This window comes from Temnothorax curvispinosus, unplaced genomic scaffold (genome assembly GCF_003070985.1).
Source record: "Temnothorax curvispinosus isolate PA1 unplaced genomic scaffold, ASM307098v1 QBEX01017734.1, whole genome shotgun sequence".
NCBI lineage: Eukaryota > Metazoa > Arthropoda > Insecta > Hymenoptera > Formicidae > Temnothorax > Temnothorax curvispinosus.
In genome coordinates, this window is record NW_020227514.1 from 323,354 (window position 1) to 342,349 (window position 18,996).

Here is an 18,996-nt window from a genome sequence, read left to right on the forward strand (position 1 = left end):
TGTGTGTGTGTGTGTGTGTGTGTGTGTGTGTGTGTGTGTGTGTGTGTATGTACGGATTGTTTTTAATTCCACAAGAAACGGTTGGAAGTGTCCCTACCCGATTTGAATGCGCTTTGGATATGTTGTTGAGCATCAAAAAATATTAGACGCGTATTTTTTTGCGGCGTATCTCGACGTTTAGGGGTTGAAACAACCCCTCAAAAATAACGGATTTTATAATTTTTAGCGAATATCTTCGAAAATATGAGGCGTATGAAAAAGAGTTTTATACAAAAGGTTTATGGTCTTTTGTGCTCTTTACAATAGCGTAATCACATTTTTCAAATGTCAAATTTTTTAATTTAACCCCACACCCACCTATTATTTTTTTTTGTCGAAATACGCCGCTAAAAAAAAATACGTGTCTAATATTTTTTTATGCTCAACAATAACATATCCAAAGCACATCCAAATCGGGTAGGGACACTTCCAACCGTTCCCTTGTTAGATGAGGACGCTTTCCCGTCGGAGTTCGGCCGTCACTCCAGGATCCCCAGGAACTGTTAGGGGAAGGAATAAATCTTACGTATTTTTACGTATTTTGAGTCGTAGAATCTAAAAATGGCCAAAAAATTTACGCCTGCAGCGGGGAAAACATGGAAAATGCAAAAAAACGTAAAATTGTTTAAACTCTCAGACGTAATTTTTTTACGTTTTCTTAGGTTTTTTTAAATCACAGAATCTTGAGCTAGCTATCTGAAGGTAAAAAAAATTACTAGAAGTTTAAACAATTTTACGTTTTTTCCCATTTTCCTGCATTTTCCACGTTTTCGCTGCTACAGACGTAATTTTTATGGCCATTTTCAGATTCTACGACTCAAAATACGTAAGAATACGCAAGATTGATTCATTCCTCTAACAGTTCCCAAAACCTCAATTTTACATACCCTCCTTAAGCAATTTCACAATCTTTTGTACGTTTTGCCTCATAAAACCATAGTGGGTACCATGAAAAAAATTCATAGCTATTTGACAAATTGTTTTTTAATGCAGGGTACTTAAAAGTACAAAAAAATGTAAAGAATAAATTTATATTATTGTTCTGCACAATTGTTTTCTGCTAAAACAAAATCGCTAATTCTTACATTATTTTCATCCATTTTTATCATGTCTATATATATGTTATTTTAAAAAAATTGGCAATTATACCATTCGATAGAGCAAAGGTTCAGCTTTAAAAATCTGTTTTTTGAATTGCGGTACGATGATTTTTAACGGAGTTATGAACAATCAAAGTCAAAATGCTCATTTTCCGCTCATTCAACTCGCGATAACTTGATAACAAAAAATCGCAGAAACATTAAAAAAAAAAAAGATTTTGTAGAAAAAACTTCAAGCTTTCATGTTAAAAAATCGAAAATTTTCGCAGATTTTTTCTGTGCACGTGACAGGTCCACAAATTGAGAAGAAAATTTTTCATTTTGTTTAGCTTGTAGTTTTCTCTATATAAAAACTTGTTGTTTGTTAAAAAGTTATGAACAAATGTAACTGAAAAATATAACAGTTTATGTCAGTGCTAAGAGAAGTAATATAATTTGTGAAAATTCTTTTGTTAATAACTTTTTAATAAACAATGAGCGATGCTAAAAACCTTTTGACACTTATTCAGGGCCATGTCCTCGACAATATATGTAAAGATCAAGGTTATTGAGACTCCGTTATTATGTATTTTTACCGAAGAATGTTTAGGTGAGTTAGTGTTGTTCTACATTTCATAATTTTAAAAGTGTAAAGTTTTTCAAAAAAAGGTGTTGAAATCTGAAAATTGCGCCAAATAAAAAAAGAAAATGTGATAAATATTTAAAAAAATTAAACATTTTATCTACCAAGGTAATATTTAAATGTATATAATATTTATATGAAATAAAAAATATTTAATGCAAAAAGCTTGTTGTTGCTAGATCTGCAAATATAATATATAATAAAATAATAAAAGCAGAACCGAAACTTCCGATGTATAATTATGTATCCTATTAATTATTAAAGATCGATATAACATTAATTTACACACTATCAAACGTGTTACTGTCTCAAAATTTACCTTTTTACCTCTCTGTTATTTGTTAATTTTATTACCAAAAGTCCTTAGTTATTTATCCATTTATTGAAAAGGAGAATTATATTTATCATTAAATAATTTGGAAAAGCAACATATAAATTTATATCAAACAATAAATCTAAACAATATATAAAATCTTATTAATGATTAAAGAATTTCTTCTTTCTTTCATTACTTTTTGTTGTAAAATATCCGTTGCTTAGTACGTTATTGTTTTATATTTTAGTATTATCAAGTAATTTTGCAGTATTTCAAATAATACTAAAAATCATAATAAATATTTTGATGCTAGTTAAATGAGAATATATAACAAATATCTTCCTATTTTTGACATGTCTTCTGTTATAAGTGTTTTAATTTTAAATATGAATCTTTTAACTTTTAACATATCCTGATAAAACAAAAACTGTTTTATATACCTGTATGTCAGGTATACTGGCAGCTTCTTCAGAAAAGTGTCGTCTATCTGGTTTAGGACTGTGTTGATGTGACAACTTAAAAGAAAATTTCCTACGCCTTGAAGGACTGGCAGGTGTACGAGGAGACTCCGGTGGATGTTCAAGATCTGTCATGGAACGTGCTGTCAATTCCTGTGCCATAGCAATAGCCGAGTAGAGAGTTTTCTGATCGGCAGCTGAGATAGGCTTCACCTAGACAAGACAAACGTTTACCGTCTCCGCAGTATCAACGTTGTCATAAGTTAATATTTCCGCGATTTTTTTCCGTTACATTTTATTACAAATATATTTTGCACAAGTTTATTTTATTACAAACATATGTATAAATGGTATATATAATATTTTGATCGTAAATTCTTGATTCTATCATAAAATGCCTTTATTTTTTACCTTGCAATTCTTCCTAACACATCATAAATATAAATGAAAAGAATATAAAAAAGCCGCAAATAATAACAACAAGAAAAGAGTAAATATGTAACATTATAGATAAAATATAAAGTTATTGTCATAAATAATAAAAAATTACTGTACATTTATTGGACTCACGGTGGCTTGTTTCTTCTTATTATATTGTTTTGCTTGAATCTCCCTCAGTTCATTCCTTGCATTGCTTGATTCATGTTCAGTGGATAAAGGATGACCCGGTGGTGGAGGAGGAGGGGAAGAACCTACAAAAAACCGTAATGTCAAAAATATTATACCAGTTGGCCCGTTGTGATCTGAGAAATTATTATCTTAAATTATTTTTTTTTTTTTAATATTGCGCGAATACTATACGTTTAATTTCGAAAGACTGATAAAGTAGTAGAAAAAGTGCTTTTAAATCAGCTTTTTGGAGATAATAATATATACGGTTTGTTCTTTCGTCGCCGAGCATTTTGTTAGTTTGTAACTTTACATATCAGCACCGAAATGTCGATCCTGCAAAATTCACAACAGAAAGAAACAAACCTTGATGTACGTATCTTATATTTGATTACTATTCCATCTACAATATGCGCTGAATTAATTCGAATAAATCACAATTTTTACAGTATGGTCCACTTCGCATTCAACGCCATTTGCGTTTAGTAGCGTTAAGTTTAGTTGCGTTAATTTTAATGCCGGAATTACGATGAACTTAACGTAACGGGACGCGACGCCGCGGGACGCGAAGTAACGTAAAACCTAAACACATTGTTTTTATATGCGGCTGATTACGATCGACTTTACGTAACGCATATAAAAACAATGTGTTTATAAGAGTAGGTAATTCCGAAATTTGATTATTGTTTTTGACACTGAAGATGGTCCCATAAGGGGCCGAAACGTTCGTCAATTTATCATAATATAGAATTTTATAACACTGTTATCTTATTACGGTTCGATGCTCCTTTCTCTTTGACTGATTTTTAATCTTGTGAGCTTTTTAATTTATATTTTATATATCTAATATAACTTTGTCTTTAAGTTATTATTGTTATTAATTGCTTTATTGAACATCTGCAACCGACAGTAATCATCGACTTTAGTCAACATCCACCAAATTCTTATATATGGCAGCCATGTCATTACATACCAACGTAGTCAACACTCATTTTTCTTTATCTGGCCTGGTTGACAAAAATATACGATATGAATATTACAAAAATGTAACGTTGGCTTGTGTATAGTCCCATGTTTTAAAATTTATCGTATAATCAATTTTTTTCTAAATTTAATCTATTGTTTATATTGTAATAAAAAAATAATATTAAATTTTTTATTTAAACGTTCTTTCTTCTATTATATGTTTATATTTATTAATAATAAAAAAAAGTTTATATAAATAAATAATTTATTAGAGAATATGTATTATACGAAGATATCGGTAATCTCTGATGTAGCGATAAGTGTTCAGGAGTCTTGTTGGTCTCTACCATCAGATAACATTAAACTCCGAATATCTGCTTTACTGAAAAGATTAACAAGTATTTTCCTATCTTCGCAAAAAAGAATATTAAAAATAACCAGCTTAGATAGAGGCTGGAACAGGTCATTATTTTACATATTTTATTAGTTTCTAAATAAGTTTGAATAGTATTAAAATTTACTTACAATTTTGTTCAACACATTAAGAGTAATGAATATTATTAATAAGTGTTACATACAAACGCAAACGGTGAATTTTAGATGTTATAAGTGATAATTGAATAGATTCAAGCTTGAACACTAACCATGCGTAAACAATAAAATGTAACGTATTCATTTACCAATACATCATTCATCCAAATAGCGTTTAGTTTCTAGACCGGAGTGAGAGACTACTAGTCATATGTAATGTGTAATATTTAATCCATTGCGGCAAGGTAAAACGTTCAGTTTTTTCAGTTTTTAACTATTTTAACAAATTTGTTTATGTTAAATTCCGGTTTCTTTGTTTTCGTATAGAGTTCCTAGTATATGAACAAGTATACAAAAAAAGTAGGCAACCATACATTTTTATTTGCGTAATTAGATACTATAAATAAATAATCCTGCTTTTATTTAAAAATTTATTTTTTACTTAACTATTATCAATATCAAAATGGAAATTTAAGCTTATTTAGGATACCCTAAAGTATTTTTTAGAATTTTATCAGATTTTTTCGCTGTTTTTTTTATCATAAATTAATAATCTCTGAAAAATATGGAAAAATCAATATTTTCTATCGTAAATCCAAATGAATAATTTGAATATCTTTTATAACGGTGTCTTCGAAGTTTCAGATTCAGATTCAGCGACCTAAAAAAAACTTCATGTACCAATTTTCATAAAAATTTAAAAAATTTTTTTAATTACACTGTACAATAACTGTAGTTATAATATGCCAAAATATGTACACTAAAATAGCCCATTTTTGCAACTTTAACTGCAAATATCTCAAAATTGTGACGTGATACAGCAATTTGGCAAACGGAATAGTTTTTTGCATTCAAAAAACTATCGAACACTGCAAGGTTTGTTCTTGTGCTTTTTTTGTTGTACAGTGTTATTGGACCCGCCATATAGGATCAACCATGAATTTTAACATTCTGACTTTAGTCCACAGTCACTTTAGTAATTAAACGCAATCGAAAGTTCATATACGAAATTCACGAAAACAAAGCTTCCTCTATGAGGAAGCAAAAAACTCCAAAATTACAATACGAAAAAAACTTCGACCTAACTGAATTTTTGTATGTTAAACTTAACTGAATTATGTATGTTAACGCCCAAAACGCAGTCAATCCTAGGATTGACTAATCAATTCTGCCGAACGGTCAAGCGCCTTGGTCAAAGTTTTGTAGTAATTTATTGATATGTTTGTATAAACAGTACACAAATAGGCGGAAGAGAAGCTCCGCCTGCGGCCCCCATAATAAAACTAATCAAACTCCTACTGATACCTAACTGCTTTAATCAAGACGCTTGATTATTTCTCAGGATTGACTAGTCAATGCTAGAAATGCCCGCGTTTCGGGGTTTGACCATAACATGTATATATTTTCATTTGTCTATTGTGCGGAAAAAATTGTATAGCGAATAATTGGTGTAAAAAATGAGTTTTTAATGAATATCTCTGTACGTATTGGTCCTATGACTAAAATAACTATTTTTAAATGTATAGATTAAAAAATTTTCTATGAAAAAGGTTCTATACTCTTTTTCGTATAAGTAACCGGTTTAAAGAATACAGGGTAATTGTTTAGATGGGGGGGACCACCTTGCATAACCTTGATATTTTAGTATGTTGTCAAGGTCACCCTCCTGAGTGACCTTCAGAAGGTTTTAGCCCGCGCTCGTTATTTGTTAAAAAGTTATTAACAAAAAATGTTTCGAAAATATAGCAGCTATTTTGAGTATTGGAAGGCATAAATGACTAATATATATGTCGAAATAGTTCACGCATACACTTTTCACGCAAACCGAGGTTTACGCACACCTCCCCCTGCTTTCGGGGAAGGTGCGGTAGTCCCGAAATAGTTCACGCATCCACGAATGAAGGGGGGTGTGCGTGAACCTCGGTTCGCGTGGAAAGTGTATGCGTGAACTTTTCATGCGTGGAAAGTTAATATGCGAGATGCCACATGGGTTAGATGACGCGCTTTAAAAGTATTCAACTGTTTAAAGCGCGTCATCTAACCCATGTAAGTATTCTCTGCTTTAACAAAAAGACTTCAATTTATCAACAATTTACTACTTTAAATGTTGTGTTTTGGTAAAGCAGCGACTTTTTCGCGAAATAAAGTATTCTCTGCTTTAAAGAAAAACGTAATATTAGTCGTTTATGCCTCTCAGTACTTAAAATAACTGCTATATTTTCGAAAATGTTTTGTTAATAACTTTTTAACGAATAACGAGCGCGGGCTAAAACCTTCTGAAGGTCACTCAGGAGGGTGACCTTGACAACATACTAAAATATCAAGGTCATCCAAGGTGGTCCCTCCCATCTAAACAATTACCAAAATTTTTTCTAGTATCTGTGTTTGCGTATGTAATAACGAAAAGATATACTGGATGTAGAGTGTAAAGACCGTATCCTCGAGCCTGTCCTAATGATTTTCGTATGTGACTTTTTATTTGAAAATCATTGAATTTCGCATACGAGTTTCATGAAAACGATTGGAGAATCCAGATGTAGATTATACGATAGAAAGGCTCGTTTTTACGACCTTGAGAAACAGTTGCGTCACTCTCTTTTGTTGTCGCATCAATCGTTCTATACCTGGAGTACGGGTAAACCGCATTTCAACAGTTTTAACGTAGGACAGTATTCGACTGCTCGTAGGAGACAGATGTTTGTGCTTCTTTTCTTTATCATAGTGTCGTTGCAAATTTCATAAATAAAAACAATTTGTTTAATTTTTAAGAAATCGCTGTAAATATTTACCTTAGGAGACATCACACCGATGACTTTGAGCTTGACATATATTGTCAAGGACATGACCCTAACTTTTCCTTATAACTTAATTGGCAGTCATTGCTCATTTAAAAGTTATAAATAAAAGAAATCCGAAAAATGGTGAATATTTAGTGTAGTTACCTAGACAGCACAAAGATGTTTAAAAGATGACTAAAAGATGACTAAAAAATGACTTATGTCCCACTAAATGTCGTCTTATAGCTGAAACTTATAAGATGACTAAAAGACATCTGATATTGGACATCTTTTAGTCATCTTATAAAATTGTATTGTGGGTATGTTTTTGTTCTGTATATATATATATATATATATATATATATATATATATATATATATATTTAGTTTATAAATAAAAAGTTTATGTTAATAAAACTTATAAAGTTATAATTTTAAAAAATATTTTATTGTAACGAAAGATCATTTTATTTCAATAGAATTTGGTCAGAGTCGAGTCAGAGTCGGGTTAGAGTCAGGTTGGTTAATCTATTTCCACCGGAACAGAGTTACACCAAGGTTGCCACAAGGTTGAACGTAACCAACTGTACAAAATATCAGCTGTATACAACCTGATATTAAGATTATGCAACTAAGAACATCATAAAATATCATAAATTTGAGAACTATTGTAGGATTTGAATAATATATTTGATATTATTATGTATAGTACGGCAGAGATTGATAATCGCATCGACAGTCGCACGTCGTAACTCGCTCGCTGTTCGGACTCGACTCTGTCTAAAGCTATGCTCGCCGCCGCATGCTCCGCTCGCGGTCATATAAACAAAAGATAACATCGCTCCTCGATATTCTTACTTCGGATACTACATCTCGGCCATTCTGTATGGCATTCGTCCTCGGATGCTTACTTTCTAATTGACAATTCGCTCTTACTGACTACGCTTCACTTATTACGTCTGCTTGACAATCAGTTTCGTTATCTTCTTCCTCGCTTTCTGATTCTACATCGTGTAGCAGCTTCATAGAGTCAGCTGCTGTTGAAGTCTCCTGAGGACCCTCGTGGTCACCTATTTTAGTAACGACATACCGATCGTTCCGCATTGTTTTAGTTATACGATATGGACCTAAAAATTTATTACAAAACTTACGGCCTGGACCTAACTGCGTTCGCCTAATCGCAACAAGATCTCCTTCTTTATATTTCTGCGCTTTCTTTCTTTTCTTATTAAAATTTCTTAAATTTTTCTCTTGAATTTCGGCTATCTTCTTTTTTGCCTCTATACGAATATTATCGCGTTCTTCCTCAAACATTTGTGCCCATTCGTTTTCGATCATTTCGCGTAATTGTGCGTCTTCTTTTAGGCGCATGTGCGTACCAAACATTAACTGAAACGGTGTTTTCCTCGTACTTCTACTCGGTGTGGCGTTTAGATATTTTTGCGCAATCGCTACGAACTTGAACCAATTCCCTGGCTCTGGAGCTGACAATTTCGTTAAAAGTGGTATGAGTGTGCGGTTAATTCTTTCGACCTGCCCATTACCTCTAGGTATCCCCGTTGTTATGAGGAGATGCTGAATTCTTTCTTTATCGCAATACTCTTTAAACGCACTAGACGTGAACGCGGTGCCGCGGTCTGATATAATTCTTCGCGGGTTTCCAAATACATCGGACTGTTTCCTCAAACGATCAAGCATTTCGGCGGTATCGGTCGATCTAGTGGCGTATAACCACACAAACTTGCTAAACGCGTCTACTACTATAAAAATATGTCGATAACTTTTCTTTGTGCTGGGCATCGGACCCAAATGATCAACGTGGTATGTATCTAATGGAACGTCTCTTTTGCTAATTACATTTAAAAATCCTTCTTGTTTACCCTGCTTTCGTTCGGCTAAAATACAACTAATACAATTCGTTATTACCTTTTCGATCTTCGGTTTCATTCCTTTAAACCAATAGTCTCTACGCAACAGTGCTTCTGTTTTTCTGACACCAAAATGTCTTGCTCATGCGCTCGTCTAATCATCGCAGTTTGCATCGTCTTAGGTACTACTAACAACAAGTCATCGTTTTCGTCTCGATACAATAGATTATTTCGCATCGTGTAACCGTTCGCTTTACCGCATGTCGCCAACCTAATAATTTCCTGCAAATCCGAGTCGACATTCTGGGCTTCTCCGAATCTGGCAATCAGGCTATCATCGCCTTCGTCAATAAGTAATGCTTCTGGGAGGGGGTTTCTACTTAATGCATCTACGTGCTTCATATTCTTTCCAGACCTATGCTGAATTTGGTAATTATACTCTTCTAATGCAAGTGCCCATCGAGCTACCCGTACACATAGATCTTTCTTACCCATCGTGAGAGTAAACGCCTTACAGTCGGTAACAATCTTAAAGGGAATGCCTATCAGATACACTCGGAATTTCTTTAACGACTTAATAATCGCAAGTACTTCTAGCTCATAACTTGTATATTTCTCCTCGGCGGGAGTAGTTTTTCCACTCGCGTAATGGATCGGATGAAAGGGATCATCGGAATGATTCCTTTGAAGTAAAATCGCGCCATAACCAAACTTTGAAGCGTCTGTATGTAACTCCGTTTTGGCTCCTTGTTTGTATAGCCTTAAAACGGGTTTATCAACCAACGCGCATTTTAAACTTTGAAACGCTTGCATCTCATTTTTCCCGAATTGGAATTTAGTATTAGCTCGAAACAGATTTGATAACGGTCTCGCTATCACTGAATACTGACAAATAAACTTACAGAAATAGCCTGTGAGGCCAAGAAAACTTTGCACGTCGCGAGCACACGTCGGCATTGAGAATTTCATGACTGCACTAGTCTTATGTTCTGAAGGGCGTACGGTTCCGTTTTTTATAATGTGTCCTAAGTACTCAACCTCCGTCTGAATGAAACGACACTTATGCCAATTAATGATTAGGCCTGCTTGACTTGCTATTTTTAACACATATTTTAAGCGTTCAATCGCTTGCTCGATATTATCTGCGGGAATAATTACATCATCCATATAACGCAACAGGATTTTTCTAGCTATCGGATCTTTGAATACAGCTTCTAAAAATCTTATAAATACGCTTGGGGAGTTGCAAAGCCCAAAAGGCACTACTAAGAATTCATACTGACCATTCGGTACAACAAAAGAAGTGTACTTTCGGCTTTCCTCAACTACTTCAACATGAAAGAATCCATTTTTTAAATCGAGAACACAGAAAATCTTAGCGCCCTGTAAACAATCTAATTGATCCTCAATTAAAGGGAATGGATGTCTGTCCCTCATGATTTTTTTATTTACCCCTCTATAATCTATGCAAATTCTTAATTCGCTATTTTTTTCTAACTAATACGATAGGGCTTGCGTATTCTGAGTTGGAAGGTCTGATAATACCATTGTCTAGCCATTCTTTTATCTTCTTATCGACTTCCGCTTGCTCTGACTGAGACAATCTGCGCGGTCTTTGATAAACTGGGATATCGTCTTTTAAAATTAATTTTATCTTAACACCTATCTCTCGCGTCTTTTCCGGCTTATAATCGCGTACTATCGCTTCTATTTTCTCTCGAACGTCTTTCTCACGAATATACGAAAAATCGGGTACACTTGCATCTTCTATCGCGTCTATCTTAAATACCTCGGGTATGTCTGGAATAATCTTACGGATCGTGACTTGACCCTTCACTGAACGTAACTCGATCTGATTTAAAAAGTCGGCCCCGATCAAGACTGCACACTTCATTATCTGATTATCAACAACGTGAAAAATGATCTCATATGTCTCATTATCAATTACAACGTTCGTCGCGAAAGAACCATATGTACTGTTATTCGGCGCGCCTACACCATCAAAACTAATCTTATCTTTTAATTCGGGACGGCCTATCTTTTCATAACAATCCCGATTCATCAGGCTCAAATCACTTCCGGTATCGATGACGCTAATAAAACATTGATTCGCGATTTCTACTTGCTTAAGCTGTTTTTTTCGCGGATTATCCGAAATTACATACGCGCTTTCCTTCTGCGTCGCCTCTCCTTTACATAGTTTGGCAATGTGTCCGTGTTGATTACACTTGAAACACTTGGCACCCTTGTCCTTTGCCGGGCACGCCTTACTCATATGATCTTTATCGCCGCAGTTGAAACATCTCTTTGTCTCCGCCGACTTTGTGTCTGGAGCCGTCTTCTTCTTCTTAAATTCCTCTTGCTTCGTCTGCTTCGCTCTTGATTTTCCCTCTTTTTTGATCGCTTCGTATTGGCTGAACTTTTCCTTTAGCTCGCGTATTGACTTTGCCCCGTGTAACACTTGCTTGTTCACTGCTTCGTCTTGAATACCTCCGATAATGTATTGAATTACCGATGTGGTGTCGACATCCGCCTGCGCGGCAATATCAAGCATCTTATATATGTACGCTTGATACGATTCATCGGAAGCTTTCTTTCGTCGCGTTAATTCTTGATGCACTACGTAACTGTCCACTGTGTCGGCAAACTCTTCTGTTATCGCTTTCCGCAGCTTCTTCCACGTTTTCGCGCGTTTTTCGTATTTGACGAATACCTTCGCCGAACCACGAAAAAGTCGTTTTGCGTAGGCTACTCTCTGGATATCGGACCATTCACACAGCTCCGCCAGTTCCTCGAAATCTTTAACCCATCTTCTTACGTCGACTTTGTCGTCTCCGCTGAACGTCTCCAGCGATTCCTCGACATCTCTGAATGTTAACAGATTTCTTCGGGAGCCTCTTCTGTCTCGTCTTCTTTCTGCCGGCACTTCTTCGTCGCTCGAGTCTGTATCATCCGTATCATCTTCACTCACGTCTTCGTCCTTACTCTCAACATCGTATGCTGGATCGCCATGCTCACGTTCTAGACGCATGATCGCCGTCAGTCTTAAAAGTAGCTCATTCTTCAGTCCGGACGTCTTCAGCTTTCGTCTTTTCAATTCTTCCTTTAGCTGAACTATCGTCATGCCCGTTAACTTGGCACTCAGCTCGTCTTCTATCGCAGTGGTACCTGGTTCTGCCATCGTCGCCGTGGTACGTCCTGCCTCGTCGTGAATCGTCTTTATTCGTCGTGGAACGCCTTGATTCGTCGTGAAACGTCTTGAACACCGTACAGGTTTTTACACCTCGTCTTTTCGTCTTTGTGCGTCGCGTCGCTCCGAACACTTCACTGCCCGATACGTATCGCTCTCTGGCAGTATCCCGGCTGAGTCCCCAAATTATGTAGGATTTGAATAATATATTTGATATTATTATGTATAGTACAGCAGAGATTGATAATCGCATTGACAGTCGCACGTCGTAACTCGCTCGCTGTTCGGACTCGACTCTGTCTAAAGCTATGCTCGCCGCCGCATGCTCCGCTCGCGGTCATATAAACAAAAGATAACATCGCTCCTCGATATTCTTACTTCGGATACTACACTATTAATTTTACAGTACCATTAGTACCAAGTAATATGCAGAAATTAATATGCAGAAATTATTCTTTATTTTAAGATCGGCGACGAAAATTTTGTGCTAATTTTCCCGGTTATCCCGTTGGCAACACTACAGTAACCTTAACTCGATCGACTCTTGTCGTTTCTACCCATCGACATATAGTATGGACTGCGCTCAGGTACAGAAAAATATAACCGGTGACTCGCACCGGTGGAAGAAAAGAGATAGCGACTGGTAGAGGTCAAGCTGTCTCTTTCTATCCAATAGTATATAGACAAAGAGAGAACGAGGATGAGGTCAACTCTACAGAACACTTTTTGAAGGCTTTCATGTAGGGATCGCGTAGTCTATAGTATCTATAACTATGTCGATGTTTCTACCGAACCTCATTTGGACCTTACCTTAAAATTTTGTTGGGTACAGTTCAGATTCAAGTTTGGTGTTTCCACCGTAAGAGCGCTCACCAATTCGACTCTGACCCGATTCTAACCCTTGATGGAAACATATTCAATATAATCACTTTTATATAGATTGATTACACGTACAATATAACACATCACATGAATCAATTAACCCATGTTATAACATATATTTTACGCAATAAGCTCTATTATAGTCTTATAATAAACACCTCCACATGATATAGCGTCACGATTAAAAGCGAGATCGCAAAGGGATTTGCTTAGCGTCAATTTGCGACCTCCGCTCCGTTTTTTTTTGTGTTGCTCCTATCGGGTCAGGAGCGTAGACGCCTTCAGTCCTGCCTTTGGACTATGTGACGCAACCTCCGCTCCGTTGAAAAATTTTAGATTATGTTCAGCAAAGAAAGCAGATTAGTAAACGCTCTGTGATTTGGAGTATTCTTTCAGACCTTTGATAGATCCAGAAGAACGTATAACATATACTGATCAGGAACAATAATCACTAAACACTCACTGAGCTGCTTTCTCTGCTGAACGCTACCATAATTTTTCAACGCTCCAAAGCCTAAGTCGATCCTACTTTTAGGTTAGATGACTGTTCCATAACTTGCGCAGGCGCATTAGCAAAAGAGTCATGTAAGACATCTTTTTTAGACAACTTTTCGTTCAGTTAAACAGTCGACTTTTCGTGTAGTCGGAAAGATGTTTTTTAGACATCTTCTTGTCTAGCCGAAAAGATAACTATAAAAATATATCTTTTCATCATCTTTTCGTCTAGTCAAAAAGATGACTACAAAAAGACATCTTTTCGTCATCTTTTAGTTTTATGTGCTGTCTGGGTACCGTCTGGGCATCATATCTTAGTCTTGATGGATTACTACAGTCTGAAGATCATTTTCGCTCGATTTGACCCCCCAGGGTACCTATTTTTGAAATTGTTTGTTATGAAATGAATTCGTTTATGAACGAAAAGATGCGTCAACTGGGAAATCCCCACCTTTTCGTTCATAAACAAATTTGTTTCATAACAAACAATTCAAGAATAGGTACCTAGAAGTCATAATTAACGACAATGGAAAAACTTTTATCGATAAAACCTTGAAGCAGTACCTCGAGACTTACGGCATCAAGTTATGTTACTCTACACCGTTATGGCCCAAGCAAACGGCGAAATAAAGCAATAAAATAGGTCTATTCTCAAACGCCTTAGGGTCGCCCAAGCCTCGGAAGAGAGCTGGAAAGAAGAGCTGATTAAGTTTTTGGAAGCATATCGCACAACACCTTACACTGTTACGGGCGTTTCTCCAAGCAAACTTATGTTGAGCCGCAAGGTAAGATCAAAACTTCCAACAGATCCTTCAACAACAGATCAGTCGAGTATTATCTTGATGAAGAAGTCAGGGACACAGACGCTCTGAGAAAAGAAGCGGGTAGACAGTATGTGGACAAAAAACGACACGCGAAGACGAGCCCCGTTTTAGTCAGTGACAGGATGATAATGCGACACCCACGGGTTAATAAATTGACTACCACATTCTTCGCAGCTACTCCTTTGAAGGTCGTCTGAAAGGATGGTAACGCAGTCTCGGTACAGTGGCCAGAAGGTAATATCCATCGGAGGAACACTACTCATGTTAAGCGTTATATGGAGCGAGAACTGAGCGAGGTAACGCCGAAGAACGAGATCCCCAGATCTGTTTCTAAAGTGAAACCGCAGATTCAAGAGTTAAATGGCAGTTCTCGCACGGCATCAGAGTAATCTCGGGACGTTAGTACTGTGCCGCTAGTCAAACAAGGGATCCCTAGCAATGCACGTAGCCACCGGCCAAAGAGAATTACCAAAGTACCAGTTTATCTCAAAGACTAGTTCATAGAGTTAATAATGGAAGTAACTGTCGTTAGTCAAAGTTAGATAGCTCCGAATTATTTTATGTTATGTTTGTATCGTGCTTTTAAGTTTTTGTTCCGAACTAGCGGTTCGTACGTTTGTATGTCGCGGTCGCCTGTGGATAACTGTGATTGCGAAGCATTAGTTTATGCGATTCTAATAGATGGCATTTTTAAGTTTTGTAGCATGGACTCTATCGACCCGCGCATTATCGACCTGAGACCTTAGATTCTGCTCAGCTCTCGCGTGTATCACTTCGCTCGTGCACATTATAATAAAGGGTGTTCCTTGTTAAAAGCGTTGTCATTTACAACCGCATCATATATCGTCAAGAGGTAATACCGATCTCCAGGCAATCCAGATCACCAGCAAAATACATCGTCCTTTGAGCCGGATTCAGCGTAAACTCACGCATTTAGCAAGGAACGAAATCGTGCGAGCAGCGAAGTCGGACATGGCGTCGCATGGAAGCAACGAGAAATCCGCGTGAGCGAATCTCATATTGAAGATCGTGCGAACGGGTTTGCAAATCAACACATCGGATTGCAAATCTAAACAGCGCAACGATAACGGTCTTGAGAGAACGTACACATCCAGCAGCCAACAGGGCGAAACAGCGACGCAATCATAGGCGTCGTGTGAAACGAGAGCACGCGTGCAAGCATCTCACAACACGGCTCTGCATCGGGCATTGCATATCAGCGAGCAACAGAACAAGTAATCGGTGGCGATACACAGCGAAGGATCCGATACAGCATCGAGAGAATTGGCGGAAACGCAGTCACGCAGCAGCGGCATCGATCCGACATTGGCGGGAACGCAGAGGGAAGATAGCGGCCATATTGGTAGGAGATCGAAACACGACGTGTTCACAAAGTCAGCGACTCAAGGGCACCTCACAATGGTGGTATGTAACAAATAGAGTGGCTCACATATATTTCGGTTTCTATCGCGCATTTGAGTGATCACTGTTAGCATTGAATTTACTGTATCTTGCGAGTAACACGAGTTTCGATATGGCGGACGAACAGACAATGAGTGTGTTAAAAAAGAAACGCGGTATCATTAAAGGTTAATTATCGAAATTCACCACATATGTAGACAGATTCGGTGACTCGAAAAACGTGCAAGAATTAATCGCTAGATTAGAAAAGGCGGAAGAATTGTGGTCGGAATTCGACAAGGTACAGACAGAAATCGAATTAGCGGATGATACGGAAACGCAAGCGAATCATCGTGAAGCCTTTGAAGCTTCTTATTTTGCGGTAATCGGTAAAGCGAGAGAGTTAAAACAAACGGGTCCAGATGAACAGCCACAAACGAATCACGCGTGTAATAATCAAAACATACAATTGCCGACGTTAAAATTGCCGGAGTTTAGTGGGGAATATGACAAATGAATACAATTTAACGATACATTCCGATCGATTATTCATAATAACAATACGTTAACTATAACACAAAAATTCTATTATTTGAGATCATGCTTGAGCGGAGATACCGCGAGAGCGTTAGACACATTATAGAAGCATCGGACGCGAATTATGATATCGCTTGGGATATCTTAAGGGAAAGATTCGAAAACAAAAACATTATCATTCCCCTAGTGGAAATAATTTTATAAATTTTCTACGCAAAAATTATGCGAAAACTACCATTTCTTATAATATAATTACAACTTTTCACGCTATTTTTACGTAATTTTTACGTCAAAAGTACGTGAGTTGGGCCATGTTTGTAATTTTTCATAAATTTACGTAGAAATTTTTATGAATAACTACAACTTTTTGGATATACTACAAAATAAAATATAAAATTTACTTCTCTCGTTGAACGTTATTTTATTGCTGAAAATCTTGATTACGTGCAAGTTTAATTAAATAAATTTATATTGTACTTAGAAAATTTGCTTACCACCGCTGGATTTGAACCTGAAACCCCTGAGTTAATCACCTTCCGCACTGTGCTACAACATTGATTAATGAAGACGTTTCGTATTGTCTACATATGTTACACTTATTTGTTAACAGACGTACGGAAGGTGTCAGCTCATAATAGGGTCATATATATGTTACAGTCAAAGCCCGAAACGCAGGCATTCCTAGGATTGACTAGTCAATCCTGGGGAACGACCAAGCGTCTTAGTCAAAGCCCGAAATAAGTTTTGCGTTTCGGCTTTTGACTAGTCAATCCTAGAAATAACTAATACGGCTAGTCAAAGTTAGAAGCTAAAGAAAAATTACTTCGGACTTTGACTAGTCAATCCTAGGTGTGGCTTAATTCGGACTGTGTGACTGTTAACAAATAAAATCAAGATTTTTTTTACTAAATTAAGTTCTTATTGTTATTAATGCCCCGCGACGCGAGATATTAAACGTTAAAGTTGACAGGTATCAGGTTATGATTCCTGTTATACCGACGAGCTGTAGCGACTACGGCGACTACTGGCGACTACGAACATGCCCTGTGGCCACATGCGCATGCTCAGTGGCCGCACGCGCATGCAAAACTGCGCCAATTTTAAATGAATTAATCGTGCAGAATAACCAAGCATCTCGATTCAAGCAGTTAGGTCTCACGCTGGGAGTTTCATTAGTTTAATTATGCGTGGGAAGCACACACACACACACACACGGGGGGTGCGAGGGGGGGCTTCGGCCCCCCCCCTCCCCCGCACCCACTCCGTCGGTAGGCAGCGTGGACCTCGCTTTACAACATAAAGTACATGCTAAGTTGTAAAGCGAAATTATAAAGCACATGCATGGAGGGGTGCAAGGGGGCTTACATGCGTGAGCGCACGTGAACAGAAAGACTTTTCTCCCCTGCCTAAGAACTTAATTTAGTAAAAAAAAAATCTTGATTTTATTTGTTAACAGTCACACAGTCCAAATTAAGCCACACCTAGGATTGACTGGTCAAAGTCCGAAGTGATTTTTCTTTAGTTTCTAACTTTAACCAGCCGTATTAGTTATTTCTAGGATTGACTAGTCAAATGCCGAAGTGATTTTTCTTTAGTTTCTAACTTTAACCAGCCGTATTAGTTATTCCTAGGATTGACTAGTTAAAAGCCAAAACGCAAAACTTATTTCGGGCTTTGACCAAGACGCTTGGTCGTTCCCCAGGATTGACTAGTCAATCCTAGGAATGCCTGCGTTTCGGGCTTTGACTATAACATATATATATATATATATATATTTCTTACAAAATTGATATCGAATCGATATGACTTATCGACATTAAATTTGACCTTAAAAATCAGCCGATTTCATTCAAATTGTTTTGGCATCAAGTTGCTTCTTTCTAAGTTACTTCGTTACTTGTGTCCAAAACTCTAAAAATTTTGTCTAAAATTAAGAGACTATAATATGGCCGGTATTCATAGTCGGATCTTATTTCAACTCATGATGCCAAAATAATTTGATTGAAATCAGCTGATTTTTTATGTTAATTTCGATGTCGATGAGTTTCCGGTGAATCGACGTTGAATTGACGTCGATTCGACATTAGCCTTCTCACTGGATAAATATACTAAATACGTTCGACATTGGCCTAGTTTACACCGATCTCTTGATACGCGTATCAAATAGTATATTTAAACTGCCAATAATCAGACTTATTTACTAGTTATTTACTATTTAATACGCGTATCAAGTGGTCGGTGTAAACTAGACCATTTTTAAGAAGCTATACTGTAATCGCAGAGATATTGCGTGCAGGATGAGAAGAAAGACGCCAGTATCTTGATCGAGTAGCAATGCCTTTAATACGTTAATCGGCTACTGAGGTTTTACAAAAGTGTGT

At 36.8% G+C, this 18,996-nt stretch overlaps 1 protein-coding gene across 8 annotated transcripts in view; it reads right to left on the reverse strand.

Moving 5' to 3' along the window:
- LOC112467652 overlaps positions 1-18,996 on the reverse strand; it is a 139,890-nt gene that overhangs the window by 49,806 nt on the left and 71,088 nt on the right. For 4 of the 8 annotated variants that reach the window (XM_025036351.1, XM_025036352.1, XM_025036348.1 and 1 more), the window contains 2 exons: positions 3,091-3,227; positions 2,518-2,748 (listed from right to left, as the gene is read on the reverse strand). In XM_025036351.1, coding sequence (XP_024892119.1) covers positions 2,518-2,748; positions 3,091-3,227 — 368 coding nt within the window. The remainder of the gene's footprint in view (positions 1-2,517; positions 2,749-3,090; positions 3,228-18,996) is intronic. The other 4 variants (XM_025036353.1, XM_025036350.1, XM_025036347.1 and 1 more) reach the window with 3 other exon arrangements.